Source organism: Alexandromys fortis, unplaced genomic scaffold (assembly GCF_014885135.2).
Source record: "Alexandromys fortis isolate MF-2015 unplaced genomic scaffold, M_Fortis_MF-2015_v1.1 scaffold_52, whole genome shotgun sequence".
In the NCBI taxonomy this organism is placed as follows: Eukaryota; Metazoa; Chordata; class Mammalia; order Rodentia; family Cricetidae; genus Alexandromys; species Alexandromys fortis.
Genome location: NW_026067929.1, coordinates 7,545,905 through 7,561,912, shown reverse-complemented (window position 1 = coordinate 7,561,912; position 16,008 = coordinate 7,545,905). Strand labels below are relative to the sequence as shown.

At 46.0% G+C, this 16,008-nt stretch overlaps 1 protein-coding gene across 5 annotated transcripts in view; it reads right to left on the bottom strand.

Annotated features, from left to right (window-relative positions):
* Trio (trio Rho guanine nucleotide exchange factor) overlaps positions 1-16,008 on the bottom strand; it is a 282,243-nt gene that overhangs the window by 143,793 nt on the left and 122,442 nt on the right. For all 5 annotated transcript variants that reach the window (XM_050144824.1, XM_050144821.1, XM_050144819.1 and 2 more), the window contains exons 6-8: positions 15,765-15,887; positions 13,009-13,200; positions 4,439-4,570 (exon numbers count right to left, since the gene is read on the bottom strand). In XM_050144824.1, coding sequence (XP_050000781.1) covers positions 4,439-4,570; positions 13,009-13,200; positions 15,765-15,887 — 447 coding nt within the window. The remainder of the gene's footprint in view (positions 1-4,438; positions 4,571-13,008; positions 13,201-15,764; positions 15,888-16,008) is intronic.

Below are 16,008 nucleotides of genomic sequence, written 5' to 3'. Positions count from 1 at the left end.
TGCTTAAGCTGTTTCTAGGAGCCCCTCAGGGGCTCCAGCCCTGCTGTACAAGGCAAAGCAGGTGCGGAAAGAAAGTCAGACTTCGTTATCAAAGAAAAAGATTTTCCACAGTTGTTTAAAGATCAAACTGGCTCAGTTTCTGGTCTGTTCTTTATTTCCCTTGGAATATGAGGCCATGGAACCTGATGGGCAATCAAATCATGTTTTATAAAGAACAATATTCTATTAATATATGCATGAACAAATATTTTTTAATACCGACATGAATTGGGAAAATGCAAGCATTGAAAAGCAAACTGTAACTAAAGAAAAATTTACTATATCAAAAATGTGCATGTTCCTAATAGTTAGGTTCCTGGTATACTTCCGGAGTAGTGACTAAGACAGCACACTTTATTATGTGGATCCCAGTGAGCGGCCCTAAAAACACACCCCAGAGACCTTCTGGAGCTGGCCTAGCCTAGTTCTATCACTTTGTTCTCTGCATTTCTCAGCAATCCAGATTCTGAACTGAGAGCCCTAAAAGGAAGATATTTCACTTGCCCAAAGAGGACACACCTAGACTTCATTGCTCAAGGCAGTTAAGACCAGCAATGAACCAAAAAGCAAACAAATACTATCCTAAGAAAGGTCAGTAAGGTTTGAAGGGATGGTGTTGATCCACGTGTATTAGGAAACGACAGTCCAGAGACAAGAAAAGAAATGGGCAAAATACACAAAACCACTCATCCTAGCCTAAAACACTGGCCCTGCTTCATAGCTTTGTGAGACTAAAGCACCATCTGCATGCAGGGAGTCAGGACTACCAGCATCTTCTCTGATTCTCTCAAAAGGCTGCCATGGGCAGGACTTAACTGATCTTTCCATCGGACTTTGACACACACGGGAGTAACACAGGCATAGACCAAAGGAAAGCAGGCGCCTGAGTGTTGAAAACATCAGCAGGTTTCCCACAGCTAGAGACAAATGCAGATGTTCTTGAATGAAAAAAATAAGTGGAGATGGTGAGACAGAGAAGGAAGCACCAATGAGAGGCAGCATCTTCTGGACACCATAGCACACAGGCCCCTGTAGCTGTACCTCCAAGGCTCTTGAGAACAAGACAAAACTACTTCTCAATTAGTGGCTTCAGAGACATGTGTATGGCAGTCACTCTGCCACTACAGAAACCCAAGAGTGGAAGTTTGCCATCTCTCCTTTAGGTGTACTGCAAGAAGCTGAATTCTAAAGTAAGTTTGAAAACATTGATTGGGGTGGGATAGGTGGACAATCACTTAAAAAAATCAGAGCAGTCTGGTCTTTCTCATTTTCTCTAGAAGAGAGAAAATGCAGAGCTGAGGTAGTGAGCGATGGTAGCCCTTGACTTCCTGAAGGGTGAATGGCAAAGAAATAGGAACCAGAAGTCACACTACACATCTGGGTGACAGCAGAGACACAAAGTGAACCCAACAGTTGACAAACAAAACACAAGGAAAGCTTCTTGCTGCCCAGTAAGATTTATGAGTGCTCAGTGGGGGAGGTTGTCAAAAGCCCTGGTGAAACTGGAGTGCAGAACCGGTGTCAGCATGTGTGCCTGTAACAGCTAGGAACAGACAGAGAGAATTATATGCACATGTGTGCATGTAGAGGGGATGATGGGTGAGTGGTGGGCTGGCTGGCTGGATGTATGGATGGGTGGATGAGTGGTGGGTTAGGTGAATACAGCCTGGTTAACAATCAAAGTTCTGTACTTTAAGACAATCTAAGACATAAAAGGCAGGAAAAGAGAGGGTCAAGACGTATTAATGCACTATTTGACAAGAAAAGTAGGAGACCTGAATGGATCTGTGGACAGGATGTCTGTGTGGAGAGAGGGGCGGTGTAGAGAGAGCACAGTTGTGCTCCACGTTAGACATGGGCAGGTCTGGGTCCGGGGAATGTGGGTGCAAGCTGCCATCCTACCACTTTTCAATTGGTTGTAAACTATCTTATAATTCACAGGCAAAGGAACTGTCATTATGTTTTCTGAAAGTCTTTTCAGCTGAGTTTAAGTTGCTGTCTCCCCTGAATTTATAGTTCTGTTGCTAACACGTTCTTAGGCTAAAAATTCATTTTAGATCTCAGCTTGGGAGGTTCTTTCTTCCCATCAAATTATTTTGAATTATCAGCACCAGTTTATATTGGAGCAAAACTATGCTATAGGTAATGTATGTACCAAGTCAAGTTGCTCACTTTATAGGATGTGGAGAAGTAATTAGAGATTCCTGTTTTGTAGCTAGGACGGCTGACCTCAGTCAGGTCAGAGTGATTCTGATGTCTGCCATGCATTTTCTCAGCTGTTCCCATAAGCAGAGCATAACCAGCTGTGCTGGGAACAAAGGCTGCTCGTGCCTTCTCTGTAAGGACAGGGTGCACAGCTGCACTGTGCAGGTCCACCACTGTAACCACAGAGCAGTGCTGGAGAAAGGGCCACATAAGAGTAGGTAACTGACCGCTTAGTCGTGAGTATTGGGTCATTCATGGTCTTCACTGCAGGTGAGAACTAGATGCTGCACAGGAATGGTACACTAGGACTCTGAAGATCCTCAGCAGTCACCATGGGATTAGCAAACCTATAATCCTCATGAGTAAAAGTGCTTTAAGAAATGAAAAAGCCATCTTGTCTTTAGTTGGACTGTACAAAGGACTGCCACTCACATAAGCAGCTCCTAACAAATTGAACCACCAAGTAGCTATGCAGGCACAATTAAGAAACTCAGAATTGGGAAAACAAAAAGGAGTACTCAAAAAAGTGAGACATTTGTTGAGCAAAAGGGTGACTAACAGAAAAACGACTGGACGACACCTGAGCCAAGCACAGCAGTGCTCTGCGGCTCTACTGAGCCGGCACACAGGCAAGGACATGGTGCTGCCAGCTGGTCAGTTCAGTATCTGCATGCCCAGCCCTCTGTGGGGAGGGAGCTCTGAATACTTCTGACTGAGGCGTCACAGCAGCCATCAGCACAGAACAGTATAACTGCTTCCTAGTAAAGAGAAAGGAGAAAACCCTACTGGAAAGCAAGCTAGGGTTTCTGCCCACCCCTACTCCCTTAGAGTCTCACCATTTCCACAGACCCATCTCCACTGGCTAATTTGATGTCAACGTGGTACAAAAGCTAGAGTCACTGAATGGAGGGAACACCAGTTGAGAAAATGCATCCACAAGAATGAGTGGCAGGTGAGCCTACAGGTGTTTTCTTAATTGGTGATTGATGTGGAAGGACCCAGCCCATTGTTGGCAGTGCCACCCCAGAGTTGGTGGTCCTGGGTTCTATAAGAAAACAGGCTGGGCAAGACATGAAGGCCAAGCCAGTAAACAGCACTCCTCCATGGCCTTTGCATCAACTCCTGCTCTGTTTGGGGTCCTGCTCCGACTTCCTTCAAGGGACAGTGATACAGGAGAGTAAGTCAAATAAACCCTTTCCTCCTTAAGCTGCTTTTGGTCACGGTGTTTCATCACAGCAATAGTAACCACAACTAAGCCACCACCTATCGCACAGCCAGGTAAACAGGACACAGGTGAGGATGACACTCAGCGACATGCCAGGAGAGTGATCAATGGGAACGTGCAGCCAGTCTGCCTGAGGTCACGCAGCTATCCCGCTCTACCAGCTGACCTGGCACAAGTCATGCCACCTCAATGTCTCGGTGTCCTCAGTACGGTGAGCAGCAAGTCTGTCTAAAATCTGTACCACAGAGCATGGCACAGAAGTGGGCAGCAGCAAAGGAGACAAGGGCACATCAAGCACAATTTTAATACAGCCCCTTAAAATTCACCAAGGAAACGTCACACTTGGTGCCTGGTCCTCTGTGGTCTAATGTACTCTGGATGCTCTGGAATCTGGAGATGGGTCACCAGGAACGGGGGTCTGAAGGGTATGGCCTGGCCCTGGTGGACTCACAAGTCAAAAAGATGGTTCTCCCCTTCAGTTGTTTCTGCTGGGTATTGTGGTCACAGCTATATGAAAGCAACTAATACTCATGGATGTCTACGCCAGCAAGCTCTACACATCTGGAAAACAGCGAATATTCTGGGACCCAGAGCATGCAACTGAAGCAGGCATCCCTTCCTATCTAATGAGATTCAGTCACAAAGATTAAACTGAATTGGCCTAGACTATATAGCATGCAAGTGCAGATGTCCCAAATATGGTAGAAACTATTTACTACTATTTAACAGATAAAATATAGGCACCCCATTTCCAAAAGCCTCAATCCATGTAAAGACCACTTTCTGGCTACCACAAACTTTACTCCCCACATTCACCCCGTACCTACCAGAAATCCAAACGTTGGGTGAATAAACCATAGTTTAGCAGGATACAGTTTTTCCTGAGCTGCCCAAGACATCCATTTACAGCTTTAGAGCTATCCTTTAAACCCACCGATGCCCTACACTCGAGGTAAAACACACCCTTACCTCAGAATAAGCGAGGGTAATGTGTTCGTAGATCCCCTGGTGATGATGAATGGCGTCTTCCAGGTCCTGCAGCTCGGAGGGAAGGTCTACCTCACCACAGGCCTTACACCATGAATCCACATTGCTCATGTACTTGGAGGTTTAAAAAAAAAAAAGAAAAAGAAAAGATTATTTCTATCGATCACACTAATCCTTTAGGTTGGAAGGGGGACACTTCCAACATGATTTTGATAAGAGTTGTAGCTGAGGGAGAATGGGGAGAATGGAAGCAAATAATAACATGGTTGGATACCACTGGGCTGCTGGTGCAGGCAGCTGCAGTTAACGGAATCGCTGGTGCCAGCTCCTCATGGAGCCAGAACAGCATTGTCTTGCCTTGTCTGTCCTTTTGCTTTTCCAGTCCACACTGAAATTCTGCTTCCTGACTTGAACCCCAGCAATGGGGAACATCAAACCCACTCTTCCCTACTCCCCTCTCTGCCCAGGAGGGCTGAGCAGTAGGGTGGGCTTCACTGGGGCGGGGGGGTTGTTGTCTGCAACTTTACTTTGTCTTTTGCATGCTTACAGGAAAACCGAGTCTCTCAAACTATTCAGCTCAGGCTGGGAGGGTCTAGGCTGCCTAATCTCTGGGCTTTCAGGAGAAACTTCAGGAGGTGGAAACTGGTAGGGCAGTCTAGGATGTTCAGCTTGGAATGTTGACCATGGTTCCAAATCACTAGCAAATCTCCTGGGGAGATGCTATCAGAATCCTTCACAGTGGAGTGTCAAAAGAAAGCACAGAAAGCCCAATTAAAGAGCCAAATAGATGGCAATAGCTGACGGGTTTAACCTCTTTGTGGCCAGTCCCTCACAGTCTATGCTCCGCAGGGAAGGCAGAGGGGCAGCTGGGACAGGGAAGGCAGTGTATAATTCTCAAGTACAAGGAGAACAACCTTCATGTGCTGTGGGATAATGCTCCTGTACACTGTAAAGATTTATCACTCATATTGGTTTAATAAAACACTGACTGACCAGTAGTCAGGCAGGAAGTATAGGCAGGGCAACCAGGCTAGGAGAATTATGGGATGAAGAAAAAGGCAGACACACAGTCACCAGTCAGACACAGAGGAAGCAAGATGAGAATGCCTCACTCAGAAAAGATACCAAAACATGTGGCTAAACATAAGAATTATGGGTTAATTTAAGTTGTAAGAGCTAATTAATAATAAGCCTGAGATAATAGGCCAAGCAATTTATAATTAATATAAGCCCCTGTGTTTGTTTCTTTGGGACTGAACGGCTGTGGGACCAGGAGGGAGAGAAACTTCTGTCTACATTCACGTCACTCACAGTATACAGGAGCTTCAGACAGACAAGTCACCCAGGTAGCTAGCTACTGCTCATGAAAACCTTCGAGTCTGAAGACATGGCAGTGTTACCAGACAGCCTGCGGTTTCTGGTGGCTTCAAGCTTCCCTCCACCACCGTGAGTTCCACTGATGATTTCCATCAACACTTCTATGGAGTCTTCTAGCACTCTCAAGGCAATAGGAGTCATAATGAGATTACTCCAGACCTCTCCTCCCACACATATACTACTCCGGCGCATTCTAAGTGTTTCTTGGGTAGCTTGTTCTATAAACGTCAATCAGGGCAGGTCGGATGCTGCTGAGTAATCTCCAGTGCTGCTTCACTTTCTCTTCCTCCGTTCGTGCACTTAGTACCAATTAATAAGTCATTGTAAACCCTTTTCAGATATGAATTGGCTGGAGTTAGCCACCTTTATTAGTAAGTCATCAGGTCCAAGTCAGCAATTAATTAGCTCATAGACAATAGCCACTGCCAAGCACCCCAACACAGACTTACAATGTACTAAGAAGAAGTAAGATGCTTTTTACGGAACATGCATTAATTAGATGCTGCACGAGTTCACAATTTAATGGGGAGCAGTGTCAGAGGCCACTGCATCAATTCTCTAAGCATTCACCTTCAATTTGAAGCAATTAATATCAGAACAGGACTCGATGTACCCAGCATAGATTCCTGAAATAAAATACTTAAGCTGTTTTCCAAGAAAAACTTCCAAGATCGATTCAAAGATAGTTTGAAAATGGCTCTTCAAGAATGGACATGCAGAGGAAGCCAGCTCAACTTGAGCTACGACCTTCTCATGGCAGTGGGTCAAATTCCTCCTCACGAGACATAACCCCTTCAGGGAAGAAACAAGATCCATGTACGTGAAGTATGGAGAAGTACTACACCTGGCAAAGAACCTAAAAACTCCCATCCAATCACCAGCTCTCCCTGGACTCTCTTCTGTAGAAGGCTCCCAGCAGCCTGCTGGCTTGATGACCTAATTTTTAAAAGTTCTTTATGTAAAACCTGATGCCATGTTTCAGTTTCTGTGTACCTCAGGCACAGGCCATAATCCATAGCAGGATGCACAGGTCAGGCCCGACCCCCAGCACAGCAGACAGGAGCAAGCAGGCCAGGCCAGGATCCTCAAGAACAGGGAAGAGGAGTGAGTAGGCCAGACCAGGACCCCCAGCACAGGGAAAGGCAGAGCTTCTAACACTGAAGAAAAAAACTTGATTTTAAGATGTCTTTTTTTCTTCAAAATTTATTATGTGCTTTGGTGTTTTGTCTGTATATGTCTGTGTAAGGGTGCTAGATTCCCGTGGAACTAGAGTTATAGTTATGAGCTGCATGTGGGTGCTAGGAATTGAACCCTGGTCTTCTGGAAGAGCAGCTAATGCTCTTAACAGTAGCTGCTGAGATTCATCTTGCTTGAGCCAGCCAAAAATGTCTTTTTAAAAAACTGTTGAACAGAAGATGAAAAGGAGTGTAAGTCGGATAACTTTGCAAAATTGAGTCGAATGGGTGAGGGAGAAATGACTGACACAGTTTCAAAATGAGACCTTGAATAATTACTTAGCAGACTAATTTACTCTAAGCATGTACCTCAGGGTTAAGGTCCTCCTGGCAATTTATTTCCTAACCAGCCCCCTCCCTCAGCCTCCCCTCCCCCACCTCCTGAGGCCTCTGCCTAGCACAGGTGGTGGAGGAGACAGATGGAAACACCCTAGATTGAACGATCTGATTATTACTCAGAAGCAATTGTTCCTCCTTGGGAAAACCAAGTGGTTGAAAAGGGGACCAACTCACTCGAGCACAGACCTCGGCGTTCTCCCTTGTCTCATCTCACTTCGTTTTAATAACTTCAGATAATAACTGAATTCTGTAATAATAGTCTACTTTTCATTTCTCCTCTGGCCATGGGAGTCACGGGGCATGTGAGCACTTCCAGACACATACCATGAATCTAGCTCAGAGGCTCCGATACAGAAACCTGGGGAAAACAGTTTAGCAAGCTTGGTATGAACCAAACATGCCAGTGATCACTCTGCATGCCATCAGCCTACTTCTTAATATACTTTGTTTCCAAACAGCTTTTACCCTAAATCCTTCCCATCCCATGAGAATACTGTTATTATCGCAAGCCAAGAATTAAGGTGAGACCCTGAAGAAAGGCATTCGCAAAGAAGGTTTACTTAAAAAATAAAGTTAGTACAGGACTGTTCCATATTCTTTGTTTACTTCCAAAGGGATACTGAAGTGACAGTCTATTCTTTTTTCATTATTTAACTCAGACACATGCCCAAATAACTCAAATGTATATTCCACAAGAGGACAATCATGTAGAAATCATTCTTTGTTTTATACATTGGTATGTGTGCATTTGTGTGTGTTGAGGAGTGTGTGTATTCAGGTGTGTGTGTCTGTGTTATGTGTGTGTTCAGGTGTATGTGTTCATTCAGAGGGGTGTGTGTGTGTTCAGGTGTGTGTGTGTGTGTGTATGTATGTGCTCAGGTTGTGTGTTCAGGTGTATGTGTTCATTCAGAGGGGTGTGTGTATGTGTGTGTGTGTTTGTATTCAGGTATGGGGCCCAAGTGTGACAGCGTGGGCTCCTTGTTGTGGTACTTCCTTTCTGGGGCTCCTGTTGCTCAAACTTGCATCTGTTAGGCTGGCTAGCCTGCAGGCTGCTGAGGATTCCCATTCTCTTCTCTCACCATCGGAGTTGTGGGATTACAGATATGACTAATGCATCCAGCTTCATATAAATGCTGGGGGTTGAACTCAAGTCCTCATTGTTAGGTGGTGAGTGCTTTAACCACTGAGCCATCTCCCCAGCCTAATAAAAACACACATCATTTTAATAATAAACATTTCTTTTTTATATGTTAATGAAAAGTGTAGTTTTATGTGAATATTACTGTAAGGGAGGAAGAGCTATTCTGATGAGAACTGGCTCAAGTCACAGACCTCCACGCAAGGTCTAGGCTTAGGAACATGCGCAAATCCTGCTCAACAAGCTGTCTAGACAGTTACACCTCGGGCTCCATTTATTCAACAAGGCTAAGAGACAAAATGATCATTAGCCTTATCTCGTTTTGTTAAGAGCTGTGCAAATATCCAAGGACGACAAAACCACGGGTAGCTAATTCATTTTTGACTGTTAAGAGCACAGAAAGCCATTAGTCACAGTTGAAACAAGGCAGTCAGTGTCCCAGCTCACTCCACATAAGCTGGCTCAGCACTCAGTGCAGCGGCAATGGAAACATCTGCCTGTCGTCTAACCACACAGTTGCTGGCCACATGTGCATGTGACCTACGGACAGAGTGAAATATTTAATTCTCCTTTAATTCATGTTTATTTTTTATTACGATTCTATTACTAATTTTATTTAACCATAAGTGGCTTCAGCAGCCACAAGTGATGACATACTAGCACATGGGACAAAAAGCTCTAAAACTTGGGGATTTGAAAAGACAGTAAAAATCAAGTCATTTTAATTTGTTGCTTTAAAAATATAATTACAAAAATACTTGCTATGAAATCTTTCTGACACAAAGGGACTGCCCAGAGAACATGTCACATGACTCAAGCTAAGTAAAGGCAGGTCCCTAGACAGAATCTACCATAACTTCCGACTTCCTGTCTACTACAAATTGACCCTCTGACTCCTGACCATCAGCAGAGACAAGGAGATGAGAGAACGGTGGGGACATCTTCGGAAACTGTGCATCTGACTTATAAAGGCACTGGAAGACGCCAACACAAGAGCTCATGGAGCCAGAGCTGGGACGCCAAGCAGCTCCTTGTGGCACGCACCCTCAGAGAAGCCTTCTTTCATCAGCAGGGCAGTTCCTGGGTCACATGTATGAGCACTGTGTCCCCTAATCACATCTAAGTTCCTCAATGAAAATTCTGGGTAAGATTCAAAGAGGTGGTAAAGATGAAAGTAAGTCACGGAGTCCACTTTTCTGCTCCTCTCTAGATGTGCAGAGCCTACCTACTCCTCTCCTGCCCACCTAACTTGGTGTAGTTTCCCCATAAGACCCTGATTGATCTTTGGGCTGCCCATGTTATAAGACCCTGATTGGGCTGACGAGGGAGGGGGACTTTTTTGGGGGAGGGGGAGGGAAATGGGAGGCAGTGGCGGGGAAGAGACAGAAATCTTCAATTAATAATAAAGAAAAAAAAGAAAAGAAAAAAAAAAAAGAGTTCCTTGGGCGTTTCTTCTCTTCGGTGAGGGGGAAAGGAAACACTGGCAAAGGTCCCCTACTGCTCCTCCTGCACTGGGTGTCTGTGCACAGGACTCACCAAGGTCAGAACACACGCAGTGCCCATTCTTTACCAGTCCCTCCTAAGCTCAGCCATGCCTCTTCTCTACAAGTGCAGAGACCTGGAGCACTGTGAAGCTCAATCAGGACTCCATGAGTTTCTCAGTAACATGGTCTTCCAGCATAGTCTCCTTCAAATCTATAAATTACAGTCGTTCATTTCACCCAAATACCTTGGTCTCCTTCAACTTTGCCGCACATCTGAAATGTTTAGTAGTGGAACACAGATAAGGAGATGTTCCCACGACACGCACTGTTCTAGATTATTTCTAAGCAAATGAGAACAGCAACTGGTGTTCTGGGTTTACTCACAGGTCTGAATCCCTCCATACGGACTACAGACGGTCTCCTACAACTGCAAGCCAGATGTCCTGCTCCGTGTCATGGGATAGTATTTCAACTGTGCAAACATGTGTCACATTGTTTATGCTGGATTTATTTAATGTTGTCAGGATGTATTACACTTGTTTGTGTTGCATTTAATGATGTAAAAACGTGTTGCATTTGTTTCACCTTGCCTGCCTACAGCACCTGATTGATTGAATAAAAAGCCGAACAGCCAATAGCTAGGCAGAAGAGGGATAGATGAGGCTGGTGGGGAGAGAGAATAAACAGGAGGAGAAATCTAGGGTTAAAAGGAGAAAGAAGAAGTTGAGAGGAAGAGGCGAGAACAAGAGATACGCCTGGGGCAAGAAGCCTGGCAGGTGACTGCCAGCTAGACAGCAAGAAAGTAAGAAAAGGTAAACAGTCCCGGGGCAAGAGGTGGATAAAGAGAAACAAGCTAATTTACATTAAAAGAGCTAGCTAGCATTCAAAACTATTAATACCTTTCTGTCATGATGTGGGAGTTGGTGGGTAGCCTAAGTGAGAAAGCCTGGTACAGCTCCGAGTGTTTTCTATCCGTCATCCCCACCAACTCAGCAGATCTTGCTTAGTGGGCTGCTACCAGCATAGCACAGCTGTTAGAGATGACGGAGGTAAAATACGCAGCTGTCTTTCTCTAGCAACAATGTCAGATGTTCAAGCGCATCTGCTCTGTACCTGTGGAGTGGAGGTAGTTATGGGGTCATGGAAGACTGCTACTTTAACCCGCGCTCCTTGTGTGGGTTTGTTTGTCCTTGGTCATAGAAATGGTTACGTGCGCAGTTAAGTAAGGCATCCAACAGTGCAATCTGACGGCCTCACTCATCGCTTTCATGTGATGCCATTAAGATTTTTTTTTCCTGTTTATATTCTACTAGTTTCTTTCCTTGCTTCACACTTTAAAGGTTTCTAGTGTTGAGATCATTGCTAATTACTATCTTGTGCAACACAAGACTGCCTTGCTGAAATCCTGGGCAAGCTGGGACCTCTGCTTAGTTTTATTGACAACTGCTTTGAGACAAAAAGAAACTTTGCCCTTCTCAGAACCAGCATGCCAATCCTTACAAACGCAGTTGTCTCCCTTCAGAAGAGAGAAAGCTGCACTGGCCTTCCTTTGAAATAAGTCACCACCCACCATCTGGCAGTCTTCACAGTGAAGGCTCCCTGCACTGTATGTCAGGGACCCATGCAAAGGTGTTTCATCGATAGCATCCTCCCTGCAATTACATAGGTCACAAGCCATCTCTCACTTTCTGCCGCCTTCCTTCCCCAGGGTCTTTTCAGACAGGCGGACCTGAGCTGAGGTATGTGTTGGAATCCGCATACCCTTCTCTTTAACACGAGTGTCAATCAGCTCCTCAGCCCATGAAACCAAGGTGAGGTCAGGATCTAACAACACATAGTCAAGATGTGCAAACTGCCTGCCCAAAAGCCATTCCCACAGAGCCCTTGCTGGCACGGCTTTCCTATGGCTGCAGAAGGCCAAAAGGGTGGACCTATCCTTTCCCATCTTTGCAGCGGGGCACCAGTAAGCCTCCCAATCCTGGACAAAGAAGTGAATGGGAAGGGTGTTTGTGTGGAGGGCCTCCTGGCAAAGAAAGGCAAGAACACCTACTGCCACCTCTGCCAAGAAGAGACACTGCCAATTGAGAGGGTAAGTGTGAAGCCAGGTGCACCTCTTAGAGCCATTGTAGAAGGCCCAGCCCGCTGCAGAGATGCACAGCACCTCCAGAGCACCCTCGCACAAGCTAGTTAGAGCCAGTCTACAGCTTGCAGTATTCCCTAATACAGAGAATAGAAGGAGTGATGAGGATGGGGAGGCGGCGGCGAAGGAGTAGAGAGAAGATGGGGAGAAAGGACAGCAGCTGCCGCTTGCTATTATAGATCAAACACCGCGAGTGAGAAAACCTGGAATCTGAAACATCAGAGCTTTACAAAACCGCCTTCTCAAACAAGTATTTCAGAGCATTTTGGATTTTACAAGTAAGAATGTTCAACCATACACTCTTTAGCTGAACGCCGACCCCTGACCAATTTCCCACGCATTTCAGGTAAGAGAGACACACAGGGCAGAGACAGGTGGCTGTTTTTATGCTCTGAAACAATCCTCCCAAGCAAGTTTGTGGGGTTTTGTTATTTTACAAAGGAAAGGGGAAACAACAACAAAACCCTGAAAAACAAAAGCGAAGTCGGGCACTGCGGACACACCTGCAATTGCAGCACAGGAGGTATGGGAGTGGGGGGTCCGGCCAGTGTGAAGCTATGTGACACAGCAAGCCCCGGGCCAGCCTGAACTATACAAAGAACCCCTACCTCATATGCAAAATGAATCATGAGCAAACAGAACAAATGTAGAGTTCAAAGCGCAAGTGCCTAAATTTGCGGGGCACCAACCAAGCCAGCAAGGATTGCAGCTCAAGGCTGAGAACGGCAGCGCTCACAGCTTGTCTTGTCTGAAGACCACCAAGACTCAGTTACACAAGAAGACTAGAGGGAGGCATGCTCTGGCTCTTGCTTTGTGGGCTGGGGGTTATAGACACTGACCTTTTCAGCCTTCTGGTGAAAGATGGAGGACATGTCCAACAAGGTGCTGCGCTCGTCCAAGGCTGCCGCAAATGCCTTCCACTCCTGCTCCAACTGATTCGCAATCTGCTTAATCTGCTGAGAGGCGTAGTGGCCCGACTCCACCAAGCGGTTGGCCACAGACATTATGCGGTTTATATTTACATACACGTTCTGCAGAGGAGGCAGAGGGAGAGGTTCACTGAAGGATGCAGATAGGAGACTCCTTCCTAAGAAAGCCAGGGAGCTTTTGTGGACAGCCAGTTAACAGTTCCCTAGTTCTGAACACAATCACCTGACATCCTACGTCAATTGCCTTACTCTCTGGATTTCCATAAACCCTGAGTTAGATTCCAAATTCTGTTTTTAAAAGCTGTCAAATTATCAATCAACTCACCGAAAGGCCTAACTGTTAGCCACAGAACAATCAAACGCACAAAAGGTACACATAAATATACCATTATCGCTCTTTTCTTGGCTTCTAACCCTGCCCAGGATCCAGAGGGCAGGGTCGCTGACAAACGACCACAAAGACCTGAAGGAACCCGACTAGAGCCCAGAATTGAAAAAGATGTACTCAGCAACCAAAGGCTGTCTGTGTGAAGACAAGCTCTCCTTTCTGGATAAACCCGAGCCATGGTTTGTGCCAACAGACACCCTCCTCAAAGGGCTCCACTTCCTCCCTGGAGTGTGAAGTCAGGCACAGCAGGAACCATGCTGCACTGAGGAAGGAAGGTTCTTCTGCTCTGCTGAAATCCCACCCGAGTCTATCAGCTGACAGAAAACATGAGTATTCAAGGACTTTAAAAACAAAACAAACTCGCTTTTTCCTTTTTGCAAAGCAAGACTTCACAGCGCGTATCTTCCCGCTTCCACTCCTTTCAATTTCCTGTTTCAGTCAAGGATGGGGAAACGGAGTGGAGGCCCACAACTAACAAATCCCAGGTCATCCACGTGTTTTTACTTTTATGACATTGCCCTGTTCCTGGATCCTGCTGCTTACTCTTCGGCAGTCTGCCCAATCCCTTTTGTTGCATTCTTCTCTGCCTTCCCCACCCCCGTGAGCCCAGGCTGCCAGCTCTTCTTCCCTGCCATAGGTCCTGAGTCCTAGCCCTAACCTACACAATTCTCTCCTTTGGTCTTTCCTTGCACACTTTTGTTGATCCTTTCTACCTATCACCTGACTGGAACCTGGTGGAGCTGAATTATATGGGATGGACAGGCCAGGCAAATCCATCCCATATTCCTTTCCTAGAGACTCAGACCTTGCAGTCAAAAGTAGCAGCCGAGGCAGAAGAGAGCAGAGGCAGAAGGCACTTCACTTCAGTATGGCAGGTGAGCATATACTTCCTGGCTTGTGTGGGTTCATTAATGCTTTAACCAGCTTCCTTTAAATTAAAATCAATGTGCTAGGGACTTGGGACGTCTCCCGGAGACTCATATGTTGAGCATGTGCTAAGCTTTGTCTCAGCTGATGGCACCCCTAGGAGATAGGTCTGGCGACAGGGAGCAGGTGTGCCTCTCAAGGCTCTGCTGGGACCCTGGCTCCCATGAGACAATGTTGATCCTCACACACTTTCTGTCTTAGAATTGTCAGTGTCAGAAATAACAGCCAAGCAAGCATGGGCTGAAAGCTCTGAAATTGAGGCCCGTATCTCCTCTGCTCTAGGCCGTGGGTCTCGGGTACTCTGTCACCATGGGAGAGATGCAGATGCAACACCTTCCATTTCCATATATGTTCCTCCTTCTGCCCCTTAACACCCCCCTTAAAGTGGCTGGATTTGCTAGTGCTGCTTTCTCTGATCCTTAAAGAGAAAAGGCCACTGCACACAGTGTCAGGAGAGTGCACGCGAGGTGCTCAGTTAGAACTTCAGAATAAGAGAAGAGCAGTCCCCTGAAACAGTCCTCCTGGGGAAGCATGGATGGAGATCATCCGCAGACCCAGTTACACAGTCCTTCGTCAATTTCATTTCCTGAGCTGACTACACCAGCCTTTGTGCTTCCCATTCCCCACGACTCCATCATTTTCAGTACAACCAGGAGCCTGGTGGCCACATAGCCCTACAGAGCCCGTGCCATGTGGTCCTGGGCCATCCCGACTACACGTACCTATGCCTTGACTTGACCCTGAAGCTTGTATGGTATGGTAGAATGAGCGTTATTCCTGGTATTCCCTCACAGGGTTTCTTTAGAGATAGCCTACCTATGTACTTGTAAGTCGTCCTTTATTCTTTAAGGTTCCCCAAAACTCTGACAGTAGTAGTAAGGACTGGAAGCTAGTGGGCCTCGTCTGGCATGCATGATGGCTGATCACTGGTGGAGGGGTCAGAATGAGGGGCAAGGGAAGCTCAAGGACCAGCACAGTACAAAGTGATCACATCCTAACTGAAGCTTAATTGAGAACAGCAACACAAACATACTGCAGAAAAGAAAAGAATGCTTACATCTAAAGAAAGGAAGTGAGGTGGGAAGGAGGGGAGAAGGGAGGGAGAAAAGAGACATCCCTCCTACCTTCAGGAGTTCCTTACCTACTTTAATTATATAACATCGAAGGTGTTAATTATGGTTTCTTGAGCACTAACTACATATTGAAAGCCACACCAAAGTGTTTTATACATAACAGAGTAAATAACACAATATATCAAAGAAAGACTATGTACCCACTACATAGATTAGCAATTGAGGGTCAAAGAGGTCAAGCAGATTGTCCAAGGTCACAGGTTCTAACAACAGCTTACCATACAGTTCATAGCAAAATGATTGTGCTGCGTCTGAAGCTCCATTGCGTGCGGGTGGCTGGTCCCAATCTCCGTGTAGCTGTTTAGAAACAGGCCTTTGTTGTGTGTGATCCAGTCAAACATCTACCGGAAGAAAAAGACAACTAAGAATCACTGCAGAAAAGAAAGAGCTGGGAGAGTGGGGGTGGGGGAGGCTTGCCTCAGAGTTTCCAGGAGTTTATGCCTCCAGAACAAGCGAGAGCGC